The sequence below is a fragment of the Fukomys damarensis genome, unplaced genomic scaffold, assembly GCF_012274545.1.
Source record: "Fukomys damarensis isolate Sample0158 unplaced genomic scaffold, DMR_v1.0_HiC HiC_scaffold_17, whole genome shotgun sequence".
Taxonomy (NCBI): Eukaryota; Metazoa; Chordata; class Mammalia; order Rodentia; family Bathyergidae; genus Fukomys; species Fukomys damarensis.
Window position 1 is genome coordinate 77,671,705 of NW_022900929.1, and position 14,307 is coordinate 77,686,011.

General features: G+C 51.6%; 1 protein-coding gene across 1 annotated transcript in view; it reads right to left on the reverse strand.

Moving 5' to 3' along the window:
- The window catches only part of Secisbp2l (SECIS binding protein 2 like), a 53,973-nt gene that overhangs the window by 1,405 nt on the left and 38,261 nt on the right, over nucleotides 1-14,307 (reverse strand). The window contains exons 17-23 of the mRNA XM_033765325.1: nucleotides 13,486-13,655; nucleotides 12,298-12,430; nucleotides 9,964-10,126; nucleotides 7,745-7,965; nucleotides 6,533-6,687; nucleotides 2,690-2,909; nucleotides 5-119 (exon numbers count right to left, since the gene is read on the reverse strand). Of these exons, the coding sequence (XP_033621216.1) occupies nucleotides 5-119; nucleotides 2,690-2,909; nucleotides 6,533-6,687; nucleotides 7,745-7,965; nucleotides 9,964-10,126; nucleotides 12,298-12,430; nucleotides 13,486-13,655 (1,177 nt within the window). The remainder of the gene's footprint in view (nucleotides 1-4; nucleotides 120-2,689; nucleotides 2,910-6,532; nucleotides 6,688-7,744; nucleotides 7,966-9,963; nucleotides 10,127-12,297; nucleotides 12,431-13,485; nucleotides 13,656-14,307) is intronic.

The following is a 14,307-nucleotide window of genomic DNA, read 5'->3' on the forward strand; positions in this document are numbered from 1 at the left end:
CGGCTGCTTCCCCGCGGGGCCAGGCTTTCCCAAAGTGCGCGGCTGGCCAGAAGCCTCCTTCTCGTTTTCCGACGTCTCCAGCCCATCTGAGGTCTCCACCATGCTTCTCCAATTTGTCTCTACAAATTGCAAACACATTTTTTATAAACCAGAATAAGGATTCAGAATCATGGAACTGAAAAACCCAAAAGGAAGACGGAATAAGAAGACTGAGAAAAAGCTGGCCCAGCCACTGGTTGGAAAAATTCAAATTTTAGCTTATTCTTGTACCAGTTTAAATGTTATGAAGGGAAAATGAGATGTACGCTCAAAACACACAAGGAGGCAGGCGCGAGTTAAAGAGCTCACACCGCAGGGCCCTCGAGCTCACGCACGAAACCCTGCAGCCCGTGCCAGCAGTGAGCCGGCCGGGTTCTGGTGACCTCGGGGAGCGCCCAAGCTCACACCACAGCCCAGGCGCCCGCAAAACGCGCTCTGACTTCCCGAGTCCGTCCAGGCGGCAGGGACCTCAGCTATGCTTGGAGGCTGGACCGTTTCTAACAATACATCCACTCCGGCAGTTCGAACATCTGTGAACGGCGAAGCTCGGCTCACTCGGTGATTCGGAAGGACCAGAAGACTGCACACGGCACAGTGGTGATGCCCTAAAACTATCTTTCCTGTCCCCAAATCGGTGTAGAGCACAAACAGGAACTGGGAACCAGGAGGTGGAACTGCTCTGCCCCCTACTTTCGCTTTTTCAGTATGATGTTCAGCTGCATGGCTGCTGTCTCATACTTAGGGGTCTACGGATCCTACAGGCGGTACTGAAACAGAGTCCTCCCCACACAAACGGCCTCAACCTGACACCGCCGTGGGCTGCACAGCGACGGCCTCCCGTCCCCACTCCTGCTTCTCACCCTGGCCAGCCCACGCCCCGGCACACACCGGGCACGGCCCTCCAGGAGCCTCCCTCTCGGCCCTAGGGCCTGGCTCCCCCGGGCCCACATTCGCCATCCCCACAGCGCTGGGAACCAGAGGAAGTGAGCGGAGATGCTCACGATTCCAGGCTGCAAAGAAACCTTTCAGGGCCTAAGTCGTAGAGGCGCATTTCTTTTTCCTCCCATCAGTTTTTTTCCTAGCAAGAACCTGGGGTCGGAGGTGAATCAGTCCTGCAGAGTCCCCAGCAGGGTGTGCCGAGCGCCGTCTCTGAACTAACGCAGCGCTGCAGGTGCCACCCCAGGGCCTCTTACGGCTCATCTGCTCACACCCTAGCATTCCCTGTCTTTCTTTTTCTTGCAGTTCTGGGGACTGAACCCAGGGCCTTTGCACTGAGCTCCGTCCCCAGCCCTTTCTGTTCTGAGACCCGGTGGCACAGAGTCACTGAGATGCCCAGGCTGGGCCTCAACTTGAGATCCTCCTGCCTCAGCCAAAGCTTGAGAAACTGACCTTGCCTTCACCATCCGGTTTCACCACACAGCAAGCAAGGGCTGCTCTCGCAGGCGCAGCTGGCGCCCTTCTCCGCTTTCTTTCCCTGTAGTTAACCCTCGAGCAGAAGGAACGCCCACCCCTCTGCGGCCAGGACACTGCCCACCAGCGAGGCACCCTCAGGCTGCCGGCCGCTGGCTGCCACCGGGTCTGCTCTGGGGCCTGCAGCCTGGAGCCAGGAGCCAGACGGCAAGCACTGCCCATGACCTAACTGCGGGACTGGACGGGCGCGGGGAGGGGCGCGCGGGGTGGGGCAGCAAGCCACTGCCTAAGCCGGCCAGGATCACGCCAGCGAGAAAAAAGGGCAAGCAGCCCAAGGGGGTGAAAGGGACGAGAGAAGGAGGAGCGGCAGAGGAGGGAGAGGGCCGGGAGGCTCAAGGCAGCCGGGAAGCCACAGAAGCCGGGACAGAGCAGGCGGCAGGGAGCATGTGGGCCGCTCACAGGCACTGTGCTGGCCTCTGCCTGAGGATGGCGCTTGAAGCAGATGCGCCGTGGCCGCTCTCCGAGATCAGCCTGAGGGGTGACCAGGCCTGCACTGTACTCAGCAGACAGAAAACGTTAACTCAGCACAATCTGCCAGAATAAAACTGTCTGGTTTTACTTAGTGATATGTCACAAGTACAGTTCATTCTGTTTTTCAGAACCCTGGGCCTTTTGGATTTAAAGATTTTGGAACTATGATTAAGCTCCAGGATTTCACAGAAAGTTTCAGTCCCAAATATTCTAATCTTTAGTGAACATCTTTAAAGGAATTCTTTAAGCCAAAATGTTGAGCAAATTTTGAATAATCAAAAAAATAAGGATAAAACCTGGGTATGGTAGTGCACGCCTGTAATCCTAGCACTCAGGGAGGCTGAGGCAGGAGTATCTCTGCGAGTTCAAGGCCAGCTTGAGCTACATAGTGAGACCCTGTCTCAAAAAAAAGAAAAAAACCCAATAGTAGGTAGAGTGGAAAGTTATTTACAAAATGCTTTCATCACTTAAATGATTTCAAAGTTTAAGCCATTTGAAACAACACGCAAGGAGCAGGGCACAGCGGCACACACCCATAATCCCAGCTGTGTGGTAGGCTAAGGCAGGAGAGTCTCCAGTCTGAGGCCAGCCTGACTGTCTCAAAAGGAAACAGAGGAAGGGCTGGGAGCAGCTCTGCATCGGGCACTTGCCCACCTGGCACGTGTGGGCCTCGGGCTGGACACGAAGGACAAAGGGCTGTGACACGCACCGTACTCCTTCTCGTTAACCTCAGAGATGGGCTCGGAGATCACGCTGCAGAAGGAGATGGCGCTGGCCGCGGACGGGTTCCGGGAGTGGCCCATGTGGTGCGGCGCCCTCTTCACGCTCCTCAGGGCCTCCTCGGCCTGCTCCTGCTCCATGGCCGCCACCATGTCCTTGTAGGCCTTCCGGGCCTCCTCCGTGAGCTCCACCAACTGGTTAAACAGGCTCTGCACAGAGACGAGGGTGTGGGTCAGCGGCTTTCACAACCGTGTTCAGCAGTGAATATCACAACTGTGTCTCACAATCTGTATGCGAACCACAGACCCTCACAAAACACTCTGCACTGTTGTGGGCACAGCTGAGGCCACCCCTAGCCACGGCGGGCGACGCACAGAAGGCCCTGGGACTAAGACTCAGCGGGTGCGCGGTGACTTCGACCTGAGGCTCTGGTGAGGGAAGATAACAGGGAGGGGAGGAGCGCGGGAGCGCGTCGCTGGATGCCGTCCGGGAGGCAGAGGGCATGCGCCCCGTGGTGGCCACTCTCGGGAAGGACAGGAAAAAGCCCGCGAGGAAGTCTGGGATGGTGTGGGAAGGCAGGGCAGGCCTCGCGGGGACAACAACGGGCCCAGGATGGGTGGTGAGACACCGGACCAAGGCCAGTCATAAAAGCACAGGAGCACGCAGCTTAGTAACCAGAAGTTCCTCCATCAGTGCAACCCAGACTGGCGTGAACAAACGGTGAGTGTGTGGGGTGTCTGTGTTCACCAACACAGCGGCATTACAGTGTTGGTGCCGCACTGCAGTCACTGCCGGGGAACCTGGGAAATTCGAGCTTCTACATTCACCACGGACTCCAGGACTTTCCTGGGCTCCTACCACAGGCTTTGGTGCAGCCCCACAGTAAAGCACGACATGAAATCAGGAAACCTGGTAAACATGACCTGGCCATGTACAGTGTGCTCAAGCTTATGCACAAAGAAAAGAACAGCGCGACTTGCTACCTTCCTGAGACACTGCTGTTTCAGTGCAGAGCTTCAGAAGACCAAAGTGAGGCGAAAGGTGCTCTGCTGCTGTTGAACGTCCCTGAAAATTAACTTCAGGAAGGACACACGCGCAGCACATGCCTTCACCCAGCTACAGGTGAAGCTGTGTGGAGGAGCAGGTACAGTAACCGATGCTGCTCACCATGCTCATTTCTACAGGGTTGGGTGCGAACAACCAGCAGGGTCAAGAACTCACACGGGACCTGTTTTGAAAAACAAAGGAGGGGCCGGGGATTTAGCTCAGTGGGTGCGGCGCCTGCCTTGCGAGCGCAAGGTCCCAGAATTCGATCCCCAGTACAAGAAAAGAAAGAAAGAAAGGAAGGAAGAGGGGGGGGACAGAGAGAGAGAAACAGAGAAACAGAGAAAGAGAGAGAAAGGAGGATGGGCTGGGGATGCAGCTCCGTGGCACCATGCCTGCACCTGCCTTGGTCCTGTGTGATCCCCGGTACCACCAAAAAAAAAAAAGACGAAGAGGAGGGGAGAGGGGAGGGGGGAAGAGAAGGAGGAGAAAGAGGAAGAAAGAAGAAAGGAAGATGCATAAAAATAGCACCTAAGTGATACATATTTATAGTGCTTGACAAACTGTGTTTAAATGCAATCAATATAAAGAAAACAGGCATGAACCGGGCATGGTAGCGCATGCCTGTAATCCCAGCACTCGGGAGGCTGAGGCAGGAGGATCACTGTGAGTTCGAGACCAGCCTGGGCTACATAGTGAGTTCCAGGTCAGTCTCAACTACACAGTGAGATCCTGTCTCAAAAAAAACAAAACAAAACAGGCACAAAACAGGCACTTGAACACATGATTTTAAGATTAACATTGGATTTGTAATATAAATAAGCCAGAAATTACTAGGAGCCAGGAAGCTTAAGGGCAAAGCTTAAGGGCGGGAAGCTTAAGGCAAAGATCCGCTGTAGCAGATGGGAAGAATAACTGGGTATACTATTTCATTACTATGAATGGAAACAGATAATAATATTCTCAATATCTTTTGTATTTCCATGTAAGAGTATGCTTTGGTTTAAATAATTTACTTACCTCAAAATAGTAGATTGCAAGTAAAAAATTGTGAACAAATCTGGCAAACATTTTGTAACATAAAAGCATACAAATAAACTTCCATAGGTAGTTCAAAAAGAAGCCAATACAATTAAGAATAAATATGTCCATTTTTCTGACCCCCCCCCTTCTTATCCCATTGACTCCAAACTGACCAACACAGGAGTAGATTTTTCACTAGGTATCTTCTTACACGGCCCTTCTTTCCACACAGGTAGTGGTCACCTCCATCCTCACACACAGTCTAGCACAAGTAGAGACACACTGATCATAGTGCATTCAGAGAACATTTCCCACCTGCTCATGTTCAAGTACTGGGCGAGGTGTCAGGGGTGCAGAGACCAGGGGCCGGCCACCAAGAACCCCATCACAATGGGAGGGATCCACATAAACCACACTCCAGCAGTGTGACCAACAACAGCACAAAACACAGGCTCCATCAGAGCAGTCTTACTACTACACATTCACAGAGCGGTGGCCAGATGATTTCATGGGCAGTGGAGGAGAATGAATGGGCAGGAGACGAGAGAATGGAAAGAATGCAAATGTGGTAACTGGAAGTAAGCACTTAAATACACATAGATATAATAAGGCTGGTGTGATGGCTTGTATCTAGGTGTTTCCCCAAAGGCTAACATACTCGTAGATGGGGAGTTTCAAAGGTGGCTGAATTAGGCTGTGTATGTGGATTGAGGGTGGGATACTGGGATTAAGGGTGTGGATATGGAAGTCCCACTCCAGGTATGGATAGCACCGATACATGAGCTTGTACCCTGGACAGAAATAAAGGGACAGAAAGAAGGCACACGTGGTGCTGCTGCTGTTGCTTGCTGCTGTGCTGCCTTCTGCCTGCCATGCCATGGACTGTTTTGCCTCTGTGGTGCCCTCTGCCATGCCACCCTGCCTTAGAGACAGCCGACTCTGTACTGAAACCTGTGCAAACTGTGAGCTGAAATAAACCCTTCCTCCTTTAACTGTAGGTGTCAGGCATTTACTAGAAAAGTATCCAAGAAAGATTTTGGTCCTGAGAGTGGGGTCACTATGCCTTGAAGCCAGCTGACTACAGACTGAAACCTCTACAAACTGTGAGCTAAAGGAAGCTTTCCTCCTTTATCTTGGGTATCGTGTATTTTGTCCCAGCAATTAGAAAAGTAATAAGACATCTGGGAAGAGAAGAAATGTCCTGCCAATTATATTACAAAGTAGTTGGGAATCAACTTCATAACAAACAGCCCTGAAATGCCATGGGCCTAGGGGCATCACTCTCATGGTGTCTGTGCCAGCCAACGGCCAGAGGTGCAGGTATCACGGGTGCACATCTATTTTGACAAATAGATGCATGCATTTCATTTTCTAAAGGATAATTTCTTCAATTAAAGGATTTGTTTTCCTCAACTAGAACACAAAATGTACCCATCATAGAGTCTGAAGACATGATTCTGCATTACATTTTATTGGCTATCTTCAACTAGCAGCTAAATAAATTACCAAGTACCACAGAGTGGAGCCTAAAGGACAAAAACCACTAGGGCACAAATAGGAAACGAAGCCTTTCAAAATGCTGCAGGGTTCACCTATGTCAGTGTTTTCACCACCACAAAGGAAATGCAATACTCAAGAGTTTCCACTTACCCTTTGAGTCCTCAACTCACTTTTAAACACTTTAATGCAACACTGCCGCATGTTAACAGAAAGGCACTGTGTGTGGAAGTGGGGGAGCGAGAGAAGTGTGACCCAAAATTCTCACCTCAGCGCCAAAGTAGTTGAAGATCCCCACTACACTGACAGGAACCAGCTTGTTCACGCAGCGCCCCAGAGCTTTTCTTCCAAGCGCGAACACGAAAGGGATCTCCTGTTCCCGTGCCATGGCTATCACATTGTACAGCGCCTCGTCCAGGCCACCTGAGGGAGCAGCACACAGAGGCTCCGGTTACTTCCTTCCTCAGCAGCGCCAAGGCCGTGACACAAGGCCTCCTGCCGGGGCAGCACACAGACACACAGCTTTCTTTCTCCCCCGTTAAAGTTTCAAACATCTTCAAAACTTCAGAACTTTTGTCTTTCCTCAGTGATTAGGGGGTAGGAATCAACTCGCAATGGAAGCCAGGCCTGCAAGTAACCCTAGCACACGGAGAGGCTGAGACAAAGTCCAACCGAGCTGGGTGACTGAGTGGTGCCCTCCGACTCAAAGTAAAAAAATCAAGGGCTGGGGACGTACCTAGCTCACTGTACAGTCCTTGTTCCATGCTGGCACTGCAGTTAAACTATTCATATAAATAGCACATACATACAATTTAACGAGCATCGTGAAGAGATTATCAGAAATTATTAAGAGCACCTAATTTCTCTTCCTACCCTTTCTGCTCAGGTTGTGATCTACATACACAGTGCAGGGCAGAGCAAACAGGGCTGGCCACACAGGGACTTCTCCAGGGCTGTGTGGTGCATCTGTCTCGCCCAATCCGGCTCAAGTGGCTTCTCCAGGGATAAAGGACCCATGAGGACACGTGCCATGGTGCAGCATCCCCAGCAGTGGGTCAGACACAGGGTCCTGGGCACGTCACTGCCAGCTTGAGACAGATCCATACCACAGGCAGGGCGGGGACCCTCCCTTCTCTGATGGTGTGAGTCATGTGCAAGGTAATATATGAAACATAAAAGCAGGCATATTAGAGGCACAGAAACACAGCCTGACCGGCCCCCACGTTGGTCACCGTGAGGGGACCCTGGACAGGCCCAGTGCAAACCCTTCACAGGATTTCATGCGAGGGCTTCACAACCCACTCTCAGGGATCCTGCCTCACTTGAGGTACTCAAAGATTTCATTTTCTTTTCTCAAGCACGATGGATATTTTGCTTTAAAACTATACTCCTCAGAGAAAGACGCTTCTTTAATTTAAAACCCTCTTGCAGTTCCATCAAGCGGGGCAGAAGCAGAGTGAGCGAAGCAGAGTGTACGTGCCTTTGGACTGAATCTTCTCGCAGTTGGGAGAGATGATGACGCACTTGATCTTGCTCAGCTTCATGTGCTTGGTGACCTCCCGCAGCCCCATCACCAGCCGGCGCCGGGCCTTGGCCCGCGTGGGGTCCTTCTGGTAGATGCGCTCCTGGAAGCTGACCAGCTCCTGCAGGAGGAGCGTCACACACTCATCGATCTCTTTGGAGAGAACCTGGTTACAGTACCTGTGAAGGGAACGACAGCTGACTCCTCAAGTCATCTTCCTGCGATCACACAACTACGTGAGGAAAGTACATCCGGCAGGAGGCTTTGCGAAAAGTCAAGTCCTTCAAACTTCTACACCCTCCAGATTGGTAGAAAACCAGAAGTGTACAGACTATCTTTTCTGAGTTCCAACAATCTGGCTTTTAGTAAAGAACAGGTCAACTTCAGGGAAGTACTATCTAAGCTCCTAATTGTTAAATTTCTAAAACCAATGTTGCCCTGCTATTAGAGAGTAACAGATAAAATGTTCTCGGTAGAGATGCACAGTTATGTCATCCAATGACTACTAAAGGTGTTTCTGGTTGGAAAGAAACGTAACTTCTACCTAAACGTCTGAACACCATCGCTTCACCCCCTCAGCCTGGATGATCTCTGGGCATTTCTCAACCATAAAGCGTGGCAGGAGGCCTCGGTGCTCCTTTGACTGAAAATCTAGAGCTGCGGAGGATGAACTCAACAGTGCAAGTGAAGCCCAAACCAACGAGGCCTCTGGGTGGACATCACACGCCCTTGGGCAAGGGCTCCCGAGAGCCCTCTGTGAAGTCACGGACGGCAACGCGGCAAGCGTGAGCCCTTGGAATCCTCATTCTCCGATGGGAAAGTCACCCAGGGCATTTTCTGTATGTTCTCCCATCTTTTTCATTCTCATCCTTCATCTTCACCATATGCAGGTATCAAACAAGGAGATTGGCTAACCTTATCTAGTAATAAACAGGCAAGCAAATTCAAATTTTTAAGTTTTACGCTGGGAAAATCTAGGCCTGACTGTCTTAATATCAAAAAATACTGCACTGAGAACTTTATGTGAACAATGCTTAAATACCTAGGAGCGTGGCACTAATTCAGAGGAGATGACACACCGGATAGACGGAGAAAGGGTGGACTGTATAAAGTATTAGAAATTAAGGAACAGGACATCAAACATGCAATCTTCTCCCTTCTCCCTTTCAAGCTGTGCCAGACATATGTAACATTTGGTTCTCCAGTTGCTCATCGTGTTATTTGACATTTAATTAACGTCTAGGCAAGACGTATTCACACAAAACAATGGACTAAGAACAGGAACAGAACTGGCATGGCTAGGACTCTCACAAAGTACGCACACTCTCACCCTGGGATGTCCTTCGTTTGTTTATTTGTTCATTTTGGTTTTTTTGAGACAGGGTCTTGCTATGTAGTTGAGACTGCCCTGGAACTCACTGCGTAGCCCAGGCTGGTCTCGAACTCACAGCGATTCTCCTGCCTCAGCCTCTTGAGTGCTGGGATTACAGGCGTGCACCACCATGCTCGGCTCATCATGTAAGTTTTGTAGAGCTGCAAATTGAGTCCCATGGGTCACCTTGAGTCAGGAGAAAGGTTTTATTTTTTGGTGAGTGTGTGTCCTACATTATATATATAAAATATTGTATGGCCCGCAAGCATCATTTTTAAAGGGAAAACTAGCTCGCCACACAAACATTAAAAACCCTAAATCTCACAGCAATAACTGTTAAAGGTTATTCACAGATGGGGTATCCTACTGTGCAACACCCTAATTGTCTCACTTCTAAAACACAGCAGCTGAAACAAGTAGTCTAGCCTGGTGTGCAGGGCAGTGGCCGTGGGTTAAAAGGAAACAGGGTAACAGCGCTTTCGGTGGGAGGTACATTTCCTGTAACATGTCTCAGTACCTTGGTTCATGTTTTGAACTGGTCAGAGAGCTTTTTAAGGTCCCAACAACAGCTCCAAAGAGCAGAAGCATCTGAAGAGGGAGAGACACACAGTGCAACACTCCGTAGATAGAGGCCAGGTCCCACGGAGAGACACCCGGAAGGAAAGAGTGCGCTGACCGTCCCACAGCCCAGCTCTCGGCATAACAATGCCCCTGTGCAGGCACACCAGCTCCCCCGCCAGGAAAGGAAGACGACGCTTCACAGCGTCTTGCCCTGCTCGGGCTGAGGGACGTGGGGAGAACTTACTCTCTGAATCTTTTGCTGTGGATCTTGGTGATTGTGGACGACGCCATCGGGCTGCCTATCCCGGAACTTGCAGGCGAGCCCTGGGACACCGGCGTCATGCAGTACGGAGAGTTCTGACTCGCGGGAGACAGCGAGGTGTCACTGGGCATGCTCAGGCCGTTATCTGTGCGCACACAAGAGGGGAAAGAGCCCAGACTGAGTCCCATGCACCCCAAACGAGGCTGTCCTTGGTCACAGGCTGACGAGCCAGGCATTCTTCCTAGCCCAAACGCTGCTCGTACACAACAAAATGTAAAGTTTCCTAATAGCTACGAAATTATACCTGCATACACAGGAAGAGAAAAAGCAAGCGCAGTCTGGAAGCCTCACCTGCATGGCCAGGGGATCTACTCCATGGCACACGCTGATGAGAACAAAGGTCTGCACCTCTCCCCCGCCACGTAACTCACCCCTGCTTCCCACCTATTCCTCGGGAACCTCTGACAGTCTTCCTGCCCGCGCCCTGCACACCTCCTGGTTCTGCAGGCTTCCGGGGTCCAGGCCGCCAGCCCTGGACCCTTAGTTGCGCTTCTGCGCGGAACAGGCCAACTCGGGCTGGAGCTCCTCCATGTGGAGCGACCAACGCCCACCCCGCCGTGACTGCACACGCGTGAGACGTTCCCTGCACACCTGGTGGGGAATGGACGTGCCCGAATCCAAGTGGATCACGCTGGGCTGAGAATACAGGGGGGTCCGAACCACACGTCCTAGGGGAGTGACGCCCAGAAGTTAACACACTTCCCTGAGAGCAAGGACGCGCTGCTGCCTAATCTATGTGTAACCAGATCTAAACGAGCCCCGAGCCTCCAGGTGCCGGCGCTGTCTGTCTGGGCTGAATCTTACTTGCTGGAATCCTATGTGCTCGTCACTGACTGCAGCGAAACCCTTACGGACCAACTCTGCTTTGCAATCCTATGCTCACTGTGCACATGTATTTATTTCCCAAAAGCAAAGAAGATCAACACAATGACTCAACAAAAAAGACCCCTATGAAAGGTAGCGAATCATGAGTTCTGGAAGTGAGCTCATGTGCTTTTTTTTTTTGAGACAGGGTCTTGCTCTAATGGTACTTTTTTCTGCAGGGTGGGGGTGAGACAGGGTCTTGCTGTGTAGCTTAGGCTGGCCCTGAATTCGGTGTGTAGCCCAGCCTAACTCATGGCAATCCTCCTGCTTCAGCCTCCCGAGCACTGGGATCACAGATGCAAACCACCACACCAGCTGAGATCTTAGTTCTGAAGATGTGTAACAATTCCGGGCTGAAGCCTCAAAGGTGACACAAACCAACTACATAACGTGCCCCTTTAGCCATCTCCCTGCCAACGCATACTGACAAGAAACCACTTTCAAGCCTAAAGGAAATTATGTAAAATACGGAGCTCAACCTCCAGGTAGCAGATCTAGTGATGACTTCCCTATCTGGTTCCGAACGCTCTGGACCGGGTGAGTCCAGCTCGCGGCTCAGGCCGAGTGTGGGCCTGGACAGCCGGGGACGTTCTGTGGGATCCTGTGATGTCAGGGCCACCTGTGACTCGGACGTGGTGCTCCGTGGTGGGCCGCAGTCCAGGCCAGGAGGCTGTGTGGGGAGGGCGGCTGGCGGGACCGAAGCCACGGGGACAGACGCTGAGCACCTCGCAGCTTCCCAGCCTCCTCTGGGGTGTGCTGTGATGGTGCTGCACACGTCACTCAGACACGCAAGCTCTTATCTTTATTAAACCTGGCCTTCTTTTGTAAAACAGTAAGTCAAAATGTCTCTGCCCAGCATGCCTTAGTACAGGAAGTACAAAAAATGCATTACAGTTTCTGGTCACGCTGTTTAGGTACGCGTATGACATCACTAGTACTACAAAAGTAAATGGTCACTTTCTCATTTTTGAAACGTAGAGTTGCCATCAACTCACAAACTTGCCCTTGTCCCTCTACTGGACATTCGGGAGACCAGGCCTCCCATCCCACCTCCAAGGCATGGCTGTTTCCCTTTCTCTCTCCCTCTTTTTCTCTGAGAACCCCAGGCGAGCGGCCGCGCAGGGTCACGGGCCCTCTGGGATTACAGCCTGACGCCGCCTCTGGGCAGCCAGAGCAGCGCACGGAGAGCACAAGCAGAGCAGACTGCTCACAAGGGACGGCATCGAGGCGGACGCCGACGTGGACGTGTTTGTTTCCCCAAACAGTCAAATCCCTGGCTAACTGCGCTCCTGTCCCCATTTCCAAATCACACCCACGAACCGAGTCACGTGCTGTCCCGGAGCCCAGACATCCCCTGCCCTCACCGGGCCCCGCCCTGGGCGCCCATCTTACCTTCCTGGGAGGGGACCTCCTGCGGAGAGTCGTCCATCAAATCCAAAGGCGCTTCTGTAGGCTCCTCGGGTCCCAGCAGGCTGTGGTCCACAGCTAAGCGGCCCTTCTTTTCCTCTCTCTCCTTCAAAATAACCTGAAAGTCATTACAGCCTTCTTAACCAATTGCTCTTCAACTCCACTGGACAACAGCAACAGACCGTGGACCCTCGTGTTACGATCGCCCTGACATGCGAACAACTTGGGTTGGTTAGGTGAAGGGAAGACTCATCTGCCTCTTGCTATCCTAGCGTGTACCCAGGTGACATCCAGATCTCAGCAGTACTGACTTACAACCAACCTGAGTTCCAACCAGCCCTTGAGATCGGATAGCGTTCATAAGTCAAGGTCCACTGTATCTAACACAGAGGTGTGATCCTCCACACAAACGCAGGCCTGGAGACTGTGGGTGGCTGTGTGTTTCCCTGGCTACACAGAAACTGGCCCCCAAAATGGTAAAGAAAGTTCAGACACCAGAAGCTGAAGAAAATACAGTACCCAAAATAAAGAGAGGCTAGAATAGCCAGTATCCAATCACATCTGCTGTACTTCATTCTTTAAATCCGATCGGATATACCGAGTTTCCCAAAAATGCTTGAAGAGTGCATCTGATTTCCACTTCACACTTCTCAACTGTCTGGACACGGGTTACTGCATTCTGAGAAGAGCGGGGAGGTGGCGGAGCAGGTGTCTGACCCTCGATGCACAGGGGAGGAAGAGGAGGACAAAAATGTCTGCCTGAACTGTGTGCAGGGAGTGGAGTGCGTGCGGTGAAGCTGAACCAAGATCTACAGCGGGGGCTGGGGCCACAGCTCAGCGCAAGCCGCTTGCTGGGCTCTGTGAGGCCCTGGGTTCAATCCCAGGGGCTACGACACAACCAAAACACAGGCAGGCAAAAACAACCAACCAAGGCCAGGGTTTCTGGTTCCAAGGGATAGCAAAGGTTTTAAGTGGTTTTTTATAAACCTTACAGGAAAAATTCATTCTGCACAGAGAGGCATCCCCAGTGCTGAACACACTACTCATTGTAAAGGTGCACGGACACGGACACTTCACGATCGTCTACGGCTAGAACGCCAAAACTCATTTGGAAAGGAAGACCTAAATCTTTTATACGCCCTTAAGGTAAAAGATGGCCAAATTTTGGTTTACCTTTTTAAGTGCTGTGGGTCGTTTTAGCTTTGCCATTTCCTTCTCTTTTCCTTTTTTTGCTTTAGAGGAAGTAATGTCCAAAGAACTAAAGGACGTCAAGCAGGGCTGAGTTTTGGTTAAAGGTTTTTTGGTAGCAGAGTCTTTAGTGTGAAAAGAAGCTGTAGCAACCACTAAAAACAAACAAGAACATTACTACTATAATTTTACTATACAGCCAGTTCCAAATACTTTTACAATTTCAATGATAAATCTACAAAAACATCTTCTTCCTGTGGAAAAAACCGACATCAGGAGAGACAGCAGGAGCGATGCCCCACTGTGCAGCGTCCCTGAGATGCAGCTCTGTCCACTCTTCACCGCTGTGAGGTGAGGCCCAGCCAAGGCCACGAGCCAGGGTGCCGTCCCACTCTGGGGCAGCAAGCGCCAGGCAGGGCAGTCCTGAAACTCGCGTTCACTCAGAACCATTCTACCTGCGAGGTTTCCAAACTCAGCACCTCTCCTACGCCTGCTCCATCTGCGATCTGTTTCTCCAGAGAGACACTTTCATAGCTGCCTCTCCTGGGGCGGGGGTGGTACTGGAGATTGGCCCCAGGTCTTCCCACCGAGCTCCATCGTCAGGCTGGGCTCAAAAGTTCAGTCCTCCTGCCTCAGCCTCCCAGTGGTGTGTCGCCACACCCCCAGCTTCCTCTCCTCCCGTTCCCCCGCAGATGAAGCATGCTGGTCTGTCCTCAGCTGACTCTCGGTACCACTCAGCACTGCTGCCCTTCTGCGTCCTGCAGCAGGGGTCCTCGCCTATCCTGAGATAGCCTCCACCCCAGGCCG